Here is a 20,272-nt window from a genome sequence, read left to right on the forward strand (position 1 = left end):
GCTCTGGTCATGTAACACTGGGTAGACTAGTCGTGTTGAACTCATGTTTCTCTTTGGTTATGTATTATGTTATGAATTGAGAACCTTTTTATTTGGCTACTTGTTGCTGAGAGGCTTTTAAGACAAATATTCTGATTATGGTTTATTTTATGTTGAGATAATTATTGAGATATGATCATGGTATGGGACATGAATCATTTTATGAAATACATGAGTATTTTAGTATTTTCCGCTGTGAATGCATATTCTGTGTGAATTGTAATTAAATGTTTAGGTGTTATTTGAAATGACCAGGTGTATTTTATATTGTAGATAAATGCTGTCGGTTTTTAAAAGCTTTTAGTTTTTGAAAACATCGATGTGACGCCCTTCGGAATTATATGCATGCTTATTCTCTGATTATATGCTTATTTATTTTGGGGTATAAAAGGGGTGTTACATTGGAGACCTCACCATTAGTGAACATGTTGCTGGCTTTAGTGAGAGATGTCTAATGAATGAGAGACTATGTGCAAAAGTGCGGGAGTATATAAATATTAATAGTCTCCTACTAGAAGAAAGAGTAAGTCTCATGGAAGATATTGCTGATTTGGAAAGAAAGTTAGAAGACACAAGACCTAACGAACAAGCAACCAAGAAGATTGATACTCTGAAAGAAACTGAGCCAACTATCTTAAGAGCATGTAAGAATGTCACAACAGATGCGTTAACATCAAAATTTTCTAATGAGTCAAGTGTGAGCAATGAATCAAAAATCTCCTATAGTTGCAATGTCAGAGAGAATGTTGTAACATTAGTTGGCAACATTGTGAAACTTCAGTTCATCAAAAATTTCGTGGCTACTGATCTTCCTATTGCTGATGGTATTACCAAGTCCGTAGATGAAAATCACTCTGAAAAAGTGAAGGGTATGTTAGGTATTTTCTGCCATACAAAATTATAGCAATTAATCCTATTGGGGGAATACACTTTGGGCTTTTTAAATATCCATTATTTGAACCACTCTGACACACCCCACAATCGTGTCACAAGAATCTCTCTGAAGGATCTCAAGATGTCTCAACAACCTAATGCTTCCTCTCTAAAGAAAGTGTCTCCTATCTCCGACTCTACAACACCTAATGATTCAACTAACCCTGATCGTGTTCTCAATGTATCTCCACCAAGGATGATTAACGCTGATGATTTAAAGACTACAAAGCCAAGAACATCACATGCAAGAAGACCTAAGGAGGGTGTTCGTACTAAGGGCTCCAATCCCTCAACATCCACCCCCCGTGAGGAACTTTCTAAAGAAGGAACAAGATATGTTCATAACTCCATCGTCAAGATTGTCAACCGTATTTTGAATGAAAATCACCAGGTCCCTGGGATATTTGTCCCTTTACAAACCGCGATTCCTGATCCTCCCAAGAGCAAAAGTGATGATGACTATGTTCACACTACTGGTAGTGACATTCACATGACTAGAGAGAAGAACAATGAAGATGTTCAAGAAGATGCTGATAATACCATTGTCACTGAGGATGATAACGACATCAGAAATTCTGAAGCTGATGATAGTCCAAGGGCAGATGCTGGAAAAGGTACAAATGTTGTGGATTTAGATGATTACTCTGACAATGATTTGGTCTCTACTGTGAACCCTAGTGTAGCCAAAAGGCTCATGACTAGGAGAAAAGGCAAAGCTGTGATTTAGAATTCTCCTGTTAAGAAAGCTGATGTTAAAAGCCATTACAAAGACTCTGTCAAGAAGAAGAGTACCTCTGTAGGACCTATAAAGAGAAGATCTGTGGCTAAAAGTGTTGGTGTTGGTCCCTCAAAATCTGGTAGCAAGGTTGTTCCAAAGAAGAGGAAGGCAAGAGCTATTGAAGAATCTGAGTCTGATGTTGAAGTGAATGTCCATGAAATTCCATTACAGAAGAAGCCCGCAACTAGCAAGCTTGCTGCTAGTGTGCCTGAAGTTCCCATTGATAATGTATCCTTTCACTTTGCTGCACGTGCAAACAGGTGGATATTTGTGTATCAAAAGAGACTGGCCCTTGAGAGGTAATTGGCTCAAAATGCTCGTGATTCTAAGGACATTATGGACTTGATTCAGGCTGCTGGCCTATTAAAAACTGTTGTCCATTTGAGTAAATGCTATGAAATGCTGGTGAAAGAGTTCATAGTGAACCTTACTGAAGATTGTGCTGCCAAAAGATCTAAGGAATTCAGAAAAGTGTTTGTAAGGGGAAAATGTGTTAACTTCTTTTCCACTGTGTTAAACAACCTCTTGGGAAGGTTTGATGAAGCTCAACCTGAGCTTGAAGTCTCTAATAATAAGGTATGCCAAGTTATCACTGCAAACCAAGTCAGGAGCTGGCCTTAGAAAGGAAATTTGTCTGCCAGTAAACTAAGCATGAATTATGCAATGCTGCATAAGATTGGGCTGCTAATTGGGTGCCAATAAATCACAAGTTTACTGTCTCAACTATTCTTGGAAGATTTATCTATGTTGTTGGTACAAAAGCAAAGTTTGACTATGGTACATACATTTTTGAGAAGACCATGAAGCATGTTGGTAGCTATAGTGTAAAAGGCCCTATAGCATTTCCTTCTCTCATATGTGACATCATCTTAAACCAACACCCTGGCATCTTGGTTGAAAGTGATTCTATTTGCAAAAGGGGAAGTGCTCTGTCTTTCCATTATAAATTGTTTCAGGGAACGCATGTCCCAGACATTGTCATGACATCGGCTGAGACATCAAAGAGTGGATCATCAGCCAGTAAAGCTGAAGTCATAGCAATGTTGAAAGAGACCTGCAAAGAGCTGGAGGCAAGGAAGATATCTCTTGAGAAGATGATCAGCAATCTAGAGAAGGATGGTAATGAGGATTTTGCAGGTGCTGCAGGGATAGAAGCACAAGATGAACAAGAAGATGGAAGAGACTCTGAGGAAGTAGTTGAATAAGGAAATATCAGTCCAGCTGATGGCTCAAATGAAGAAAGTGATGCAGACAACTCTAGTGGGTCTGAATCTGAAGAATAAAGACAGCTGGTGGTGGTGATGTTTTTTTGTTGTTTTGGTTTTTTTTAGATTTATTATGGTTTGTACTTATTTGGATATTAAGGTTGCCTTGGAAACTTTTATGGCCAAACATGGGGGGTAGTAATGTCCCCCAGAACAACATGTGTGTGTAGTATAGCAGTTTATTTCTGTTATACTTGACATATGTTCATCTGGTATGGTTGTAGTGGTAGTATAACCATGTTATGTGCTTTGATGTTTGCTGTAGAAGTAGCAGTAGTTGTGGTTGATGTATGCATGTTGATGGTAGTAGTAGTGATCGCATTATTGTGTGGTATGCTGTACTGTATTAGCTCTGATTGTGTGTGATTGTGTGTTTTCTGCTGCAAGTGTCTCTCTGATGTGGTGACAAGATGTTTTAGCCAAAAAAATTTGCCAAAGGGAGAGATTGTAGGTGTTTCAAGTTGGCTGAGTTGTGGTAAAACATACCTGGGTGATTAATGTCTTGAAAAATGCCATGACATGCTTTATATGGTGTTATGGAGGTTGCATTTGTTTTAGCTAATACAGGTTGTTTGTTGAATGTCATAATCGATGTCATGACATCCATGTTTGACAGCAGAAGCTGTTATGTTTTACTATTATGTTTCCTGATTTCTCTCAATCTACAATTTAGGAAACATTCTATTGTGTGCTGAATATTTCTCCTAAAAGATTTCGTATACAGCAAATTATGAAACAAACTGATGACGTGTGAATTAAGTTAACTTTGTTAACCCTAATTTGTTTCTTGGAAAGCCCGAGGCCCAAGAGCTGCATATAAGAAGATTGCAATCCTAATTTGGAACGCAGAGATTTTTAACTGTGAAGAACCATAGTTTTGTATCTGTGTGTTTAGTCTCTTGTACTCCAAGCAATTGTCTTTTGATGATTGTATTGGAATAGACTATTTTTATATTTTGTCACTCTATGCTTTTAAGCACGAGTGTGTGTCTCTTGATTAAGCTTTTAAGCAAGATCAAGGTGTGTTTTTGAAGTGTTTCTTCTCCCTTTTGATTAAAGTCTGCTTGTAATCACTGCTGTGATTGAGGGGGGTGAGTGGAGATACTCAGGTCTAGCACTAGATTGGAATTGCATTGGGTAGGTCTTAAGTGAGGAGTTGTAAACGGGGGAGTTTACGTCTGAATTAATGCTGCTTATATTGGATTCCCTCCTTATCTTGGTAACCCCAAAATGTAGGTTGGTTGAACTGAACTGGGTAAACAATTCTCTGTGTTCTTTACTGTTTTATGCTTTTCTGTCTTAAGTATTATTCTGTGTTATTGTGGATGTCATAACATCCAATACGACATCCATCGTGTGTTACTAGAATTTTCAGTTAGTTTGATTCCTTCTTCATTTTCTGTTAATATTGCAAAAAACATAAAATTAGGAATAATTTAATCAAGTGAAAAAAAGAAGCATTTTAACTGATAGAATGCAACAAATTGTAATAGCTAAATACAGAAGTAACTAACAATATATACATCAGTCCATGAAATCAAATAGGGTATCATCATAATCAAAATCCTCCCCATCACTTTCAGCTTCTTTCATTTCATGAGGTGTTTCAGCAATTGTTGCAGGTATGTCTTCCCTAACTTAATTTAATTCACCATTGCCATCACTATTTTCTCCATGAGAAGGTGTTTCAGCTTGTAAGTTTGATGGTTCACTAATGTTAAAGAAATCTCGTGGAACTGTTTGAAGAGCATAATGCCGGTTTGGATCACAAGGGTCTTGGACATAGTAACATTGATGAACTTGAGACGGTAGCACAAACAGATTTTTCTTATAAATTTTCTTATTGAAACGCACACAAGTAAGTCTGTATTTGTCTTTTTCAACCTCAAACCAATCGTAATTAAACAACACAAAGTTGAAGTTTCCATAGTAGTATAACTCAATTATATCAACAATGGCTCCATAATATGTGATGGGTTCTGTCCTAGGATTTCCATCCTTGGAGCTAGCAAAACTTGAAGTTAGTGAAACTAAAGTTACGCCATAATTTTGAGTTTTGCAATTTGTATCTCGTAGTATGGAACCTATATCAATTAATGATCTAACCTGGATACCTCTTTTCAACAAAATTAGGACCTCTAGAAAGTTTTTCAAGTTGTAATGGCACATCGTCTTTCTGGGAACAATTTTTTAACCATTCGCCAAATTCTTTACTTTGACTTTTGGCCTTGGTCCACGTCCTTTTGTTAGTGTTTGAATTAACACTCCGATCATGCTCACTACAAAAGTCAATAATTTATATGTTAACATAACTCTAACATTATTAGTAGATAAATATAATGGAGGACAAATAGTTATTGTAGTATCTGATGTAAATTTGAACTTTAGTGCAATTAAATAAGATATATCAATGGGCATCATCCTTTGATTTCACATGAAGATGAAAGGGTTCACCTGCCCCCCCCCCCAGTAAAGGACGACCCACAGTTGTAAAATAATCATTTGGATCTGTTTCAAGTGAATCGGTAACATCATAATTCCGACTCTTCCTATTCAACCTTGTATCTACATTGCTATGCAAATACCTTGAGCAAAATGTTATAGCTTCTTCAGCCAGATACCCCTTGGACATAGAACCTTCAGGATAATCTATTGTGGACATAGTTCTTAAGTTTACATAAGTATCTTTCGATGGGATACATCCATCGAAATTGAACAGGACCACCCAATCTAACTTCGTTTACCAGGTGAATAAGCAAGTGAACCATTATTTCAAAGAAACTTGGAGGAAATATCATTTCCAACTGACAAAGTATCTCAAAAATCTCCTCTTCTAGGTAATCTAAATCTTCCACTTGTATAACTTTCTAACATAGAGAGCGGAAAGAGGAACCAATACGAATTATTGGGGTTGCCACCTCTTTGGGCATTGTGCTTCTTACGACTATTAGCAACAAATAGTGTAGCATGAAATGCGCATCATGGGTCTTGTAACCAGAAATGATTTTGTCAGCAACTTGTACGCATTTTGAAATATTTGATGCAGTCCCATCTAGTAATTTGGCAGCCTTTATAACTCCACAAAAAATTGACTTCTGTTGAAAGTATTTTCGGTAAATATTTTCTTAATATATCGTATCCACAGAGACTGAGTAATATTGCTGCCGTTATATAGTCGAGTTATAATGAGTCATGAAAAGTATTGGTTTGATTGTTTGTTCTCAATTTGCATATAATAAGATACTAACTGAATACTAGAAAGCTTAAAGAAGAATAACAATGGTGAATGAATATGTTGAGTTCTAGGGTTCATCAACCTATTCATATACAATAATCAATTAATCCACATGTGAACATTATATAAGTTATTATCTTCATTCATCCTCAAAACTGATATTATGTCTAATGATCAATCTAGAACCACCTCTACCGGTATGATATTCGATCTCTCAGAATAACTATAAAGATAAAGGGAATGAATAACGATGATTTATGAAAACTTCTTCAAAACCTCATCTCTGAGTATTAATCAACAAGTCAATGTAAAAACCTAGGGCGAAAGTACGAACCCTATCTCTCGATTGATAGTTCAACAATGATATAAAATAAAGGCAAGGTTTTTCATTGATAATAAACTTAAACAATTGTTCACAGGAATTAATCAAATAATTGTATCTTCATAGGTTAACTACTACCTTAAACTCAACACAATGGGGTTTAGCTCTCCATAGCCATGAAGAACACACAAGATTTCATGGAAGGATTCATCTTCATCAAGGGAATGTCTTCAATTGATGTTGAATTCTCCGTCGGAAGTTGTTGTTTTCACTAGAATATGATTGCTCTCTGAAATTCGTTCACCAAAAGATCTTTCTCTTATGAGGATTAGGGCTTCTATTTATAACAATTTGCCCTTGTTACGCAGCTGTCGCGGCTCGGCACGTAATGGCGCGGCGCGAACCCAAGTCAGAAGGGATGGCGCGTCTCGCCCATGATTGGCGCGACTCGGCCTTTGATTTATCCCACTTCTTTGTAATTCTTCTTCCCCAAGAGCTTTCTCCTTGCGTGTTTCTTCGACTTTGCTTCTAAACTTCAATATTTGTACAAATAACACCCAAAGTGATGCATGTTACTCTATAATTATCATCGAACTTCTAGAGTTCGATTCTAACCATAAAAGCATTAAAAATCATAAAATATGTTCAACTTCATATCAAAAGGTAGTTATTTTAACACATGAAAATACTGCTAATTCACTCCTAATTAACTCTCCTTAACTTAGAGTTTTGTTTGTCCCTAAACAAAAATACTTACCTCAGTGAATACAACAAAACATACCAACAATCATGCAACAGGATTTCCAAAAAGTTTTCTCAAATGGTTCAATTCAGTGATCAAATCAGATACTCTTCTTTTTCCTGCAAACTCAGAACATACACATGAAACAGATTCTGAAAGGAAATTACCTCCAGAAGTTCAAAACGCTACACAATCGTAGTTGAATCAGCACTAATCACTCTCATCAAAAAGTATGATGAATAAAAGAGGGGTTAAACAATTATCTAAACAATTAAATCAACAAAAATCCATATCATACATTTACCATATTGTTAGCATCAAATCCTGTGGAATCTGAGAATCGAAAGGTCTTTATAGGGTTGTAATATGGTTTATATTCAAAGAAAAGAAGATGTTCGAGGGTTGTTCCTATTCTAGGGAAGCATCTGAATTACACAACTCATTCCTTTTTTTTCTATACCATTAACTTTCTCACCCGTTCATCTTTTCATTCGTAGCTCGATGTTTCTTTTATTTTCAACAACTGTCCATGTTCAAACGTTGTTTTTTTTTCTTGTTTCTTCTCTTTTTTTTTCCAAGCTACGAAGTTCTTTTGTTCTTTGCAAATCACCACCTGTACTTACTCTTCTTTTGATTATGCATCTCCCCAACTTGGAGATCAACCTGTATTCAGATTCTATGAATGCTCCCCTACTTTCTATAAAGGTAAAAGAGAAAACACATCACCAAATTTTATGGTTGATGGTCCAAAACAAAACTTTTTATTGAGATCAAAACCTCACCAGATGTTTTTCTTGGTGCATATTATGAAACTTATCCTGACCTCAGGCTCAAAGAATGGTTAGCAAAGGATCACACTCTCACAGAAAAAATAAGTTTTAAGATGGAGTAGGCTCAAAGAAACTCTCAGATTCAAACAAATGCCTAAGTCCTTTTCACAGATTTCCATAAAACGATGCGACAAACAGTTTAGCACAATACAAACAAGTCAAAGTAATCGATGGTCTCCTGCATATAGTAAACAATGGAAATATTTCCTCACAATGGTTAAGGCTAAGCCGATCCAGCTAAAATAATTGTGTACCATAAAGAACTTCTGTCAGTATTTACTAACAACCTACGTTTCATGCACATACTAAGAGTTTGAATTCAAAAAGTCATACCTGCCTTGTCACTTTTATTGAAAAAGAAAGGGAAAAATTAATTTTTCAAAAATTTCCACTCACTACCACTTTCATGCATGTTGCTCCATTGTTGGCATTCTCATTGTTTCGCTCGAGCTTTTCATTATGCTGTAGAAACTACTCATTCTAAACTGGGGATAAAACAAACTAATAATAACCAGAAAATTGATAAATGCAAAAGAGTAAATCCACCCCCAAACTTGAACCAAACATTGACCTCAATGTTTCAGAACAAGCCCGAGAGGGTTGACTCACAAAGGGTATTGCCATATCAATTGCTTCTTCCTAGCTTTCACCAGAAAGGTCCCCTTATTATTTCCTGAAATAAAAATAAGCAAAACAAAATAAAACATTAGAAGTGTGGGTTACCTCCCACAAAGTGCCTCGTTTAACGTCACACGGCTAGACGGTTCATGGTTGAATCATCAACCATTGTCTCTTTTTCTTGGTACTTTTCTTACCAATGTGAAGCCCCAAAAGTATTTAAAGTTTGCTTGTTTGGTTTCTTCATCCTTAATTCTTACCACTGCAACTCGCGATCTCTCTTCCTTCATTTGTTTTTTCCTCTCCTCAAGAGAGATAACCTCCTTATCCGTTAATTTCTTCGTCGGTGAGAACCTATCCTTGATGAATTTGACAAATTTTGGCTTTAACTCTAAACCTTCTAAAGATGGGATGGTGATTTGCAAATGGCTAAACATTTCCATTGGCCGAATGTAATGACTCTCATTCCCTTCTACATTAGGAACTTGTAGAGGAAGTAATTCCAATGAGAGTTTATGCTCCTTTGCATTACTACTCTTCTTCAACTCTAAGTCCACCATATTCTCTTTTGAAAAAGTTTCAACTTTTGAAGTTTCTAACTCATTCACGACTTCTTTGATTATAGCCTCCTTTTTTGTTCCTTCGACTAACATGATCGGTAAAATAGCAAGTGTACTATTTTGCCTATGTAGTAATAAAGGGAAAATTCCCTGAATATCGAATCTCAAGGACTACTTGACGATACAGAGTTTTATCAGTATTTCAATTAAACAAAAGTTCAAAAGGGGTTTTGGATGGTTTTGCAAATAAAGTAAATATACAGAATAATAGAACGATGAACAGAGATGAGTAGATTGCTAGGGACGGTGAATGATTCTTCATGCAAAGAATTTCCTATCTCAATGCAACAACATGCTTTTCATAGTTAATTACCGGTTCTTTAGAGTATCTAATCCTAAGGCCTTAGTGAAAAGATCTTTGACCTCACAACCTAATTACTATGTCCATAGATAATTACGGTTATGATCAAGCATTCCAATAAAGGGAATTTACGGTTACAATATGATATCCCTAGTCCTAGGTTATATAGATATTATATGTTCTTAATCATGTCCACGAATAATATGCCGTCCAGCTACACTATTAATTCATATTCATAATCCGTTTTTATTACGGATAAAGCATTACTAACAGATGAAGAACAAATTAACAAAGATGAAAATTAAAATAGTTATTGCATCAATTGAACAAATTTATCACAATCAGAATCAGGGTCACCCCCCTAGCAATGGGGGGTTTAGCTACTCATAACAATAACAAAAATCATAGTTTGAATTGTAGACATTACAGATAAACAAAGGGAATCAGATCTTCAATCGCGAATGCTCATGGAAATCTTCAATCATTGCTTAGAATCTGACTTCTCCAGCTTCTCCAATGTATTTTCGCACCCAAAACTGTCCAACCCTTGTCCAAACGCATTCTCCTTCTTTTATAACTGTTATTCTGGGCTTTTCAGCAAAACAGGCCCAAAAATCACGTGCAAACGCGTGGGGGAACGCGCCTGGTTCACATGACACGCTTCTGGGGACGCGTCCTGGCAGGGGGAATGTTTCCTTTGAAATTTTGCACTCTTGGACACGTGTGGACATGCGTTTTGGCCTGTGACACGCGTCTGTAGACGCGTTTGAGCAGAGGGAGGTTTTCTGGTTCTTTCCAAGGCATGGGACGCATGTGGAAACGCGTTTAGGCAAGAGAGACGCATCCTGGAACGCGTGTGACCTGAGAAATGCAGTTTGGCTTTGAGAAACGCGTCTGGAGACGCATGTGACCAGCAGATGTGCTTTTCTTCAGTTTCTTCACTTTTTTCACTGATTTTCTCCACTCCATTCATCTGAGTTTGCAAACACTTAAACACAAAACCAAAGCATAAAATGACGAATAATGAATTAAAACATAAAATAAAATACTTCAAAGACAACTAAAAATAACGGTAGAAATATGTGTAAAAACCACTGATCAAACTCCCCCAAACTTAAACCGTTGCTTGACCTCAAGCAACCAATACAAGAAGTAATGATCTTCAAAGTACACCGGTGTTCATACGTGAAATATCCGTTTGTATCGATCAAGAAACAGTTGGTCCGACATTCACATGACGTGACGAGTTTCTGCTACCACTTTAAACCTTAAGCTCCCCTTTTTGATACCTCTCCAACTATGCTTTGCACTTAAGTCTCTTTCCGATTTTTCTCCTCTTTCATTCGGGCAATCATATTAAGGCACTGCATTTCTTACAATAATCATCACATGCATGAGACGAATCAAGGCTTTTTATTTTCTTTTTCTGGCACCAAACGAGCAGCATTTGCTACTTTTTAACACTGATGACATTTTCAAACTTCACAGTTATGTATTGTCCTTTTGGACGACGTTTGGGGATCAACCTCCTTTGGGCTGAATAACCGGGTGAGGGTTACCCAACTTAGCGAGCCGGTTGCCTTTTACCGCCTTTTCATCATTCGGTGCCAACTTTATATCCTTTATTTTTTTTTCTCAACCAATCATCATGCATGTGAATCTGAGTTATGCCAGACTGTATCAATAAACTACTCGAGGAGTACTTCTCAGGATACAAGTACTATGGTGCAAATCTACACGTTGGACTCGTATTTCTTTTAGGGAACCAAGGGTGTTTAAACAAACCTCTTCTTGTCACGTTATTCCGGACTTCCTGTCCTCGAACAATCCTCCCTTCATCTCTATATACTATTTTCGGTCGCTCATTAAAATAAAAAATACTTCAAAAATAAAAATTTCGGTCAAAATTCGGGACAACTATGATTTTGTAGGTCTTACACATATTATAGCAGCAATATAACTTAAAATGCAAAGAGTAAAACCTCCCCCAAACTTGAACGAAACATTGACCTCAATGTTTTAGAACAAGCCCGAGAGAGGTGACTCACAGAGGGTCATGCACTCCATAGCTTCCACTTGAAATGCCCCTTTTATTTCATGAAATAACATAAACAAGAAGAAAAAGTAATTACTAAAAGTGTGGTTTGCCTCCCACGAAGCGCTTCGTTTAACGTCGCATGGCTCGACGGTCCATTACCCTTTATTATGGAGGGTATTTTCTATTCCACACCTGGTTGCTTTTCACCTCCGCAACCAAAAACTCATGAAGATGAAAGGCATGGACAACTTTTCTCTTCAGTTCACTTCCCACTTTCTTCTTGACTTTCTTATCCTTCTTAGGACTTTTGATAGCTCCATAAGTTGTTTCCACCCGAGAGGCTATGCTTGAAATTTTTTCTTGGAGCTGTTCAGGTCTTTTGTCTTTTTCTTCACTTTCCGCCATACCTCTAGAAGTTTGATCATTTACAACCGCCCTATGTTTCCTAACTCCTAACATCTTCAAGGTTACTTCTTCATCAAATATCTCAGCGTTAGTCTCCCTTTTTCAATGTCAAAGTTGCAGCGGCCTGTCGATAAAAACGGCCTCCCAAGAAGGATATGAGTTTCTTCGTCTTCCGGAATGTCCATGATGTGGAAGTCAACAGGGAATACAAACTTATCAACTTCCACTAGTACATCTTCAGCTACCCCATATGATTTCTTAATGGCGTGATCAGCAAACCTTAACTGTGTCTTACTCTCACTAATCTTTTCCCATTCAAGCTTTTTGAAAGTGGACAGAGGCATTAAACTCACACTAGAACCAGAATCAAGGAGTACCTTTTTAAATGTCATATTATTGATAGTGCATGGTATCGCCACCGCTCCAGGGTCTTTCCTCTTTATTGGGATCTTTCTTGCTAACGAGACTATTCCACACTTCTCAGTTGCAAGTTTTGATTCTCCTTCCACTAATCTCTTCTTTGTCATTACCTCCTTCAGAAATTTCTTATACAATGGCATGTGCTCAAGTGCTTCGAAGAAGGGTAAATTCACCTCTAGCCTTTTGAACAATGTAGTAAACTTCTTAAAGTCTTTCTCTTTTGAATTCTTCTTTGTCACTTTGGAAGGGAAAGGTAGTTTGATCACCGGTTCAGCATCTTTCTTAATTTTTTCTTCAACTGGTTTAACCGGTGGTATCATAACTTCTGGCTCTTTCGGATTCTCTCTTATTTCCAAATCCACCTCTATTACCATAGGGTCATCTATTTCCTCTTTTTCTTTTTTCGATTCTAAAACCTTTTTACTCCTTGTTGTAACAACATTAATCTTCTCTTGATCTTTCGGATTTTTCATAGTTGTGCTCAGAAAGTTACCTTGTGCCTGTAGAGTGAGATGTTGTGCTATTTGACCCACTTGAACTTCCAGATTTTTTATTGAAGCTGTGGTGTTCCTGTGGTTGTTTCTCGTCTCTTCTTGAAACTGAGAGCATTGTCCAGCCAATCTCTCAATTGCTACTTCCCACTCTGCTTTCTGAGGATTTTGTTGTTGATCTTTCCAAGCGAAGTTGGGATGATTCTTCCACCCTGGGTTATAGGTGTTAGAATATGGATTATTTTGCCTCAAAAATTTGATTTCTTCAATTTTCTTGGGGGTTGCAACACAACACACAGTTTGGTGAGGGCCATTACAAATTTCACAAATCACAGGTTGAGCTTGTTGGATTTGAGCAACCTGTTGAGTACCAATATTCATAGCCTTTAATCTCTTTTCTACCTCAGCCGCTATTGCATCTTTAACCCGAATTTTTGAAGTTTCGAGCTTAAGATCAATGGTTCCTTCTTGTTTGCTAGTACACCTATCATACAGCTCCAAATGCTCATTTGCATCTATTGCTTCAATGATTTTTATGATGCCAGAGGGTGTTGTGAAATTTGTTGAACCTCCAGCTGCTGTATCAATCAACTGCTTTGTTTTCATTCTGAGCCCATTGACAAATACTTGCATCTGTTCAGTCTTGTCCATATTATGAGTGGTACATGCTACTAAAATTATTTTGAATCTTTTGTAGGCATCTCCTAAGGGCTCACCTTCCTTCTGCTTGAAGTTCAGGATGTCATACCTCTTCCTTACGAATACAGATGCGGGAAAATACTCATTCAAGAAAGCTTTTTCCATCTCTCCCCATGATGTAATGCTGCCCGCTGGAAGAGAGTAGAACCACTCTTCCGCTTCTTCGGCCAAAGTAAATGGAAACATCCTTAGCTTCTTCGCCTCTTCTGTATGACCTTCAATTTTTAAGGTTGTACTCATGGTCAAAAACCTCTGTAGGTGCTTGTTTGCGTCTTCGTTAACCTTTCCGGTGAAAGGTTTCCTTTCAAGCTGATTAATGGTACTTGGGTGCAGTTGAAAGTTGGCAGCATTTATCGGTTGGTTGACAAGTGTTAGTCTACCACCCGGTGTGTTCGTAGCACCATAGTCACCAAGAAGTCTCTCAGGTGGAGGTGGATTCTCGCCCATAACTTCTTCTTCAATTTCAGAACCTGAACCTGAATGAACTGTAACAATTTCTTCTTCAGATTCCAGATTAGCCAACCGAGCTTGTCTACGTCTTGCGTGCAAAGTTCTTTCAATTTATGCGTCAAAAAGAAATTCAGCTGAGGCCTTACCTCGCATACACAGATTAGACAAATATTAGAATTAGGAAAAATAAATAGTGCAGAAAATAACATTTTAGTTGCAGAGCAACAAAATTCTAATTGAAATAAATATAAAACTCTATAATCTTTGGCAGTCCCCGGCAACGGCGCCAAAAACTTGATCGGTAAAATAGCAAGTGTACTATTTTGCCTCTGTAGTAATAAAGGGAAAATTCCCCGAATATCGAATCTCAAGGACTGCTTGACGATACAGAGTTTTATAAGTATTTCAATTAAACAAAAGTTCAAAAGGGGTTTTGGTTGGTTTTGCAAATAAAGTAAATATACATAATAATAGAACGATGAACAGAGATGAGTAGATTGCTAGGGACGGTGAATGATTCTTCATGCAATGAATTTCCTATCTCAATGCAACAACATGCTTTTCATAATTAATTACCGGTTCTTGACAGTATCTAATCCTAAAGCCTTAGTGAAAAGATCTTTGACCTCACAACCTAATTACCATGTCCATAGATAATTACGGTTATGATCAATCATTCCAATAACAAGAATTTCCGGTTACAATATGATATCCCTAGTCCTAGGTGATATAGATATTATATATTCTTAATCATGTCCACAAATAATATGCCGTCCAGCTACACTATTCATTCATATTCAGAATCCGTTTTTCTGACGGATAAAGCATTACTAACAGATGAAGAACAAATTAACAAAGATGAAAATTATAATAGTTATTTCATCAATTGAACAAATTCATCACAATCAGAATCAGGGTCACCCCCCTAGCATTGGGGGGTTTAGCTACTCATAACAATAACAAAAATCATAGTTTGAATTGTAGACATTACAGATTAACAAAGGGAATCAGATCTTCAATCGCGAATGCTCATGGAAATCTTCAATCCTTGCTTAGAATCTGACTTCTCCAGCTTCTCCAATGTATTTTCGCACCCAAAACTGTCCAACCCTTGTCCAAACGCATTCTCCTTCTTTAATAATTCTCATTCTGGGCTTTTCAGCAAAACAGGCCCAAAAATCACATGCAAACGCGTGTGGGAACGCGTCTGGTTCACATGACACGCGTCTGGGGACGAGTCCTGGCAGGGGGAATGTTTCCTTTGAAATTTTGCGCTCTTGGACGTGTGTGGACATGCGTTTTGGCCTGTGACACGCGTCTGCAGACGCGTTTGAGCAGAGGGAGGTTTTCTGGTTCTTTCAAAGGCATGGGACGCGTGTGGAAACGCGTTTATGCTTGAGAGACGCGTCCTGGAACGCGTGTGACCAGAGAAATGCAGTTTGGCTTTGAGAAACGCGTCTGGGGACGCGTGTGACCAGCAAATGTGCTTTTCTTCAGTTTCTTCACTTTTTTCACTGATTTTCTCCACTTCATTCATCTAAGTCTGCAAACACTTAAACACAAAACCAAAGCATAAAATGACGAATAATGAATTAAAACATAAAATAAAATACTTCAAAGACAACTAAAAATAACGGTAGAAATATGTGTAAAAACCACTGATCATAACACATCATCTACTTTTTTAGGAGGTATTGGATAAGGTTGCTTCATTGAGAGCTCATACTCACTTTCTATATTTTCTTGATGTTTATATGCTCTATATTATCCTTTTCAACAACATCTTCCTTGTCATCATCATTGTTTTCAACTTCCTCATCAGTCACTTTTACACTCATTATAGAAGTAGCATTGCAGGTTTCTACACAAGTCATAGGGTTTTGAAAAGTTGAGACTTGACTTACGTTTTGCTCGGTGAAGAATTGGGTAAGTTGAACATCTTGAGTTTCTCGGTTTTGTTGAATGGCTAAAGAGAATTGCATGAATAGATTCATGGTTTCCTCTAACTCAGAGGGTCCTCTTTGATAACCTTGATTATAGTATGAAAGCCTTTATTGTTGATATTCATGGTTAGCCATATGATACTCCATCGCATCTTCCGGTGCGCACCATCCGAGATCATGAAACTCATTAACTTGAGGTGTGAACTGTGACACACTTTGAAGGAGATACTCCATTTGTTGAAATAGGATCTCGTTTTAAGCATGAATCGCAACATTTATAATTGGGTCAAACATTCCGACAAACAAAAATCTACAAAACTAGCAAACAAGTGAAATAACAAGATAAAAAGAAATAATAGTAATAAAAAAAATCAAAATTAAAGTAACTAACTAAAAATCTAAAATAAGGGAACTAACTAAAAATCTAAAATTAAGTAACTAAACAAAAATAAATCTAAAATTAAGTAAATAAACAAAAAATTCTAAAATTAAGTAAATAACTAAAAATAATACGACTATTGCAATGCGTGCAATATTGACACAGTCCCCGACAACGGCGCCAATTTGTTGAATGTATTTTCGGTAAATATTTTCTTAATATATCGTATCCACAGAGACTGAGTAATATTGCTGCCGTTCTATAGTTGAGTTATAATGAGTCATGAAAAGTATTGGTTTGATTTTTTGTTCTCAATTTGCATATAATAAGATACTAACTGAATACTAGAAAGCTTAAAGAAGAATAACAATGGTGAATGAATATGTTGAGTTCTAGGGTTCATCAACCTATTCATATACAATAATCAATTAATCCACATGTGAACATTATCTAAGTTATTATCTTCATTCATCCTCAAAACTGATATTATGTCTAATGATCAATCTAGAACCACCTCTACCGGTATGATATTCGATCTCTCAGAATAACTATAAAGATAAAGGGAATGAATAACGATGATTTATGAAAACTTCTTCAAAACCTCATCTCAGAGTATTAATCAACAAGTCAATGTAAAAACCTAGGGCGAAAGTACGAACCCTATTTCTCGATTGATAGTTCAACAATGATATAAAATAAAGGCAAGGTTTTTCATTGATAATAAACTTAAACAATTGTTCACAAGAATTAATCAAATAATTGTATCTTCATAGGTTAACTACTACCTTAAACTCAACACAATGGGGTTTAGCTCTCCATAGCCATGAAGAACACACAAGATTTCATGGAAGGATTCATCTTCATCAAGGGAATGTCTTTAATTGATGTTGAATTCTCCGTCAGAAGTTGTTGTTTTCTCTGGAATAGGATTGCTCTCTGAAATTCGTTCACCAAAAGATCTTTCTCTTATGAGGATTAGGGCTTCTATTTATAACAATTTGCCCTTGTAATGTAGCTGTCGCGGCTCGGCACGTAATGGCGCGGCGCGAACCCAAGTCAGAAGGGATGGCGCGTCTCGCCCATGATTGGCGCGGCTCGACTTTTGCTTTATCCCACTTCTTTGTAATTCTTCCTCTCCAAGAGCTTTCTCCTTGCGTGTTTCTTCGACTTTGCTTCTAAACTTCAATATATGCACAAATAACACCCAAAGTGATGCAAGTTACTTTATAATTATCATCAAACTTCTAGATTTTGATTCTAGCCATAAAAGCATTAAAAATCATAAAATATGTTCAACTTCATATCAAAAGGTAGTTATTTTAACACATGAAAATACTGCTAATTCACTCCTAACAACTTTTCATGCGGAGTCATGGAGAAACATGCTTTTGCAAACTCTGAACGTCCTCCACCAATATCCCTTGGATGAAGTCTTTCTCTAATTCCCAATTCTTGCAAATCATAGCGGGCTTTAATATTATCTTCTGTCTTCCCCAGGAAGTCCAAAAGAGTTCCCAAAATACTATCATATATGTTTTTTTCAATGTGCATTACATCTAGATTATGGCGCAATGTATTTTGAGCCCACTAAGCAAACTCACAAAAATTGACCTCTTCTTCCACGGGCCATCAACTTTCTTCTTTTTCTTCTTCCCGAATTCATTATTGAAATCTTTTAAGAGTTCAAGAATTTCTACCCTGTTTAACATGGATGTTGCAGACCTATGTTCGTCTTCTCCATTAAATGATTTGACATCATCTCTCCAATAATGAGTTCTTGGCAAAAATATACGGTGGTCCATATAACACATCTTAAGACTATGTTTGAGGTATAACGAATTGGTGTTAGATTTAAAACATGCACACGTCAATTTTCCTTTGGTGCTCCAACCTGACAACATAGCATAAGCAGGGTAGTCACTAACTGTCCATAAAAGAGCTGCACGCATTTGAAACGTTTAATTCATTGAAGAATCATATGTCTCTATACCGGATTCCCATAACTCCTTTAGCTCATCTATCAGTGGCTGGAGGTAAACATCGATATCGTTTCTTGGAGATTTTGGTCCAGGAATCAACAATGACAACATTGTATATTCAGGTTTCATGGACAGCCAAGGTGGTGTGTTGTATACCATCATCAAGACATGCCATGTACTATGACGTAAGCTCATTGTCCTAAATGGATTAAACTCATCACTCGTTAAGCCAACTCTTACATTGCGGGACTCACTAGAAAAATATGGATGGAGCTCGTCAAAGTCCTTCCACGCTTACCATCAGCAGGATGCCTCAATTTCCCAGCCTATGAGCGCTCTACTTCATGCCATCACAATTACTTAGCTGTCTTTGAACACATGAAAAACCTTTGTAGTCTAGGAATCAACGGAAAGTGCCTCAAAATTTTTGCATGAACTCTATAATCATTTTTCGATTGCTCAAACTCGCTGTAGCAACCTGCCCTAAAATTAAAGGTTTAGAGTCGCCACCTATTCTACCAAGGCGAATAGGAAACCTTACGCAGTCATAAAGATTCAGGGTAAGATACTATATTCAGGTCGAGGGAAGGTATTAGGCACCCTCAACCCTTTCCTAAGGGTTGCATTATAAAGCCAAGGTTTATGGTTAAACATAAAGAAAAGTGACAGAAAGTTAATAGGGTTAAAAGGCTAATTATTTGAACGTGATTAGAGTTTGGAGGAGGGGGACTCGCCTTGTTTCCAAGTGCCTACGTATCTCCTTAGGGAGAATCAGAGTCAACGTAGTTCGAGATAAGGGTTGTACGCTTTTTGAATTTGATCAGATATGGCTTGAAAGCTTTTTGAGTTGCCTTATCGTAGTTATGATAAATCGTAGTTTTTTTTAAAGTGTTTTAGGATTTGGGTGTACAACCCTGATTTAATATGTTTTCGTTAGGTGCGATGGTCAATAGATTTGATCATTATAATTAACGAATTGAATTGTGTATCGCTGGTTACTCTGACCAATAGATTTGATCGTCGCGGACAGCAAATGAAATGTGTTTTAATAAAATTATTTTTTACCATCAACTCTCATAACCAATACATTCAGTTATTACACGATGACGGATTCCGTTAATTTATATTTTTTATTATCTCTTGTCTAATGCGACTAATGCATTTAATTGGGTCGAGAAGAGAATTTAAATAAAGGATCAGCTAATATTAACAAATAAATTATTCAATTAATTTTATCTCTCGCCAATGCGATTAATAGATTTAGTCGAATCGAGGAGAGAATGACATGCACCAAACCATTAACAATTATTAATAAAAATTAATTCTTTTTATTTTTGACAAGGGGGTGTATATTACTTTTAACAAAAAAAACAAAGGGGTGCTAATAGCAAAAGCCTGGCCCATTAAGGGAGGCTGAATGATTCGGTGTGGCCATCTTGAAGACTCATGGTATGGGGAACAAATCTGGGTACGTTAGATCTACATGGTTGGTGACTTAAAGGGCCAGATCTGAGGGGTGTATGGTAAGTCATATGGTTGGCAATGCATGGGATCAGAGATCTAAACATTTTATTAAAAAATAAGGTGGGAGGGGAGGCTCGAACCCATGACCTCTCCCTTACAGACACGCTTCTTCACCACCCCAACTGGATTGATCAGTTGTTTAGCATATGCGTTCAAAATATTATATATAAAACCAAAAGACATTATGGGAAACACGCGCGAAAATTTAAACGGGCAAACCAGGTGGTGACACCTCATCATCTTCCCCAAACCAACCTGAAA

General features: G+C 37.0%; 2 protein-coding genes across 2 annotated transcripts; both read left to right on the top strand.

Annotated features, from left to right (window-relative positions):
* The first annotated feature begins 1,054 nt into the window (after positions 1-1,054).
* Positions 1,055-2,053, top strand: LOC131641152 (uncharacterized). The gene is made up of 2 exons (XM_058911467.1): positions 1,055-1,630; positions 1,715-2,053. Exons 1-2 carry the CDS (start codon positions 1,055-1,057, stop codon positions 2,051-2,053), a joined length of 915 nt encoding a protein of 304 aa, XP_058767450.1.
* Positions 2,054-2,086: 33 nt separating this feature from the next.
* LOC131641153 (uncharacterized) lies at positions 2,087-2,955 on the top strand. The gene is made up of 2 exons (XM_058911468.1): positions 2,087-2,326; positions 2,461-2,955. Exons 1-2 carry the CDS (start codon positions 2,087-2,089, stop codon positions 2,953-2,955), a joined length of 735 nt encoding a protein of 244 aa, XP_058767451.1.
* The last annotated feature ends 17,317 nt before the right edge of the window (positions 2,956-20,272 follow it).

This window comes from Vicia villosa, unplaced genomic scaffold (assembly GCF_029867415.1).
Source record: "Vicia villosa cultivar HV-30 ecotype Madison, WI unplaced genomic scaffold, Vvil1.0 ctg.003535F_1_1, whole genome shotgun sequence".
In the NCBI taxonomy this organism is placed as follows: Eukaryota; Viridiplantae; Streptophyta; class Magnoliopsida; order Fabales; family Fabaceae; genus Vicia; species Vicia villosa.

Coding starts and splice junctions, on each gene's coding strand:
- LOC131641152 (XM_058911467.1), top strand. CDS start 1,055: ATGTCTCAACAACCTAATGCTTCCTCTCTAAAGAAAGTGTCTCCTATC. Junction 1,631..1,714: donor ATTACTCTGACAATGATTTG/GTCTCTACTGTG, acceptor TCTCCTGTTAAG/AAAGCTGATGTTAAAAGCCA.
- LOC131641153 (XM_058911468.1), top strand. CDS start 2,087: ATGGACTTGATTCAGGCTGCTGGCCTATTAAAAACTGTTGTCCATTTG. Junction 2,327..2,460: donor TTGAAGTCTCTAATAATAAG/GTATGCCAAGTT, acceptor ATAAATCACAAG/TTTACTGTCTCAACTATTCT.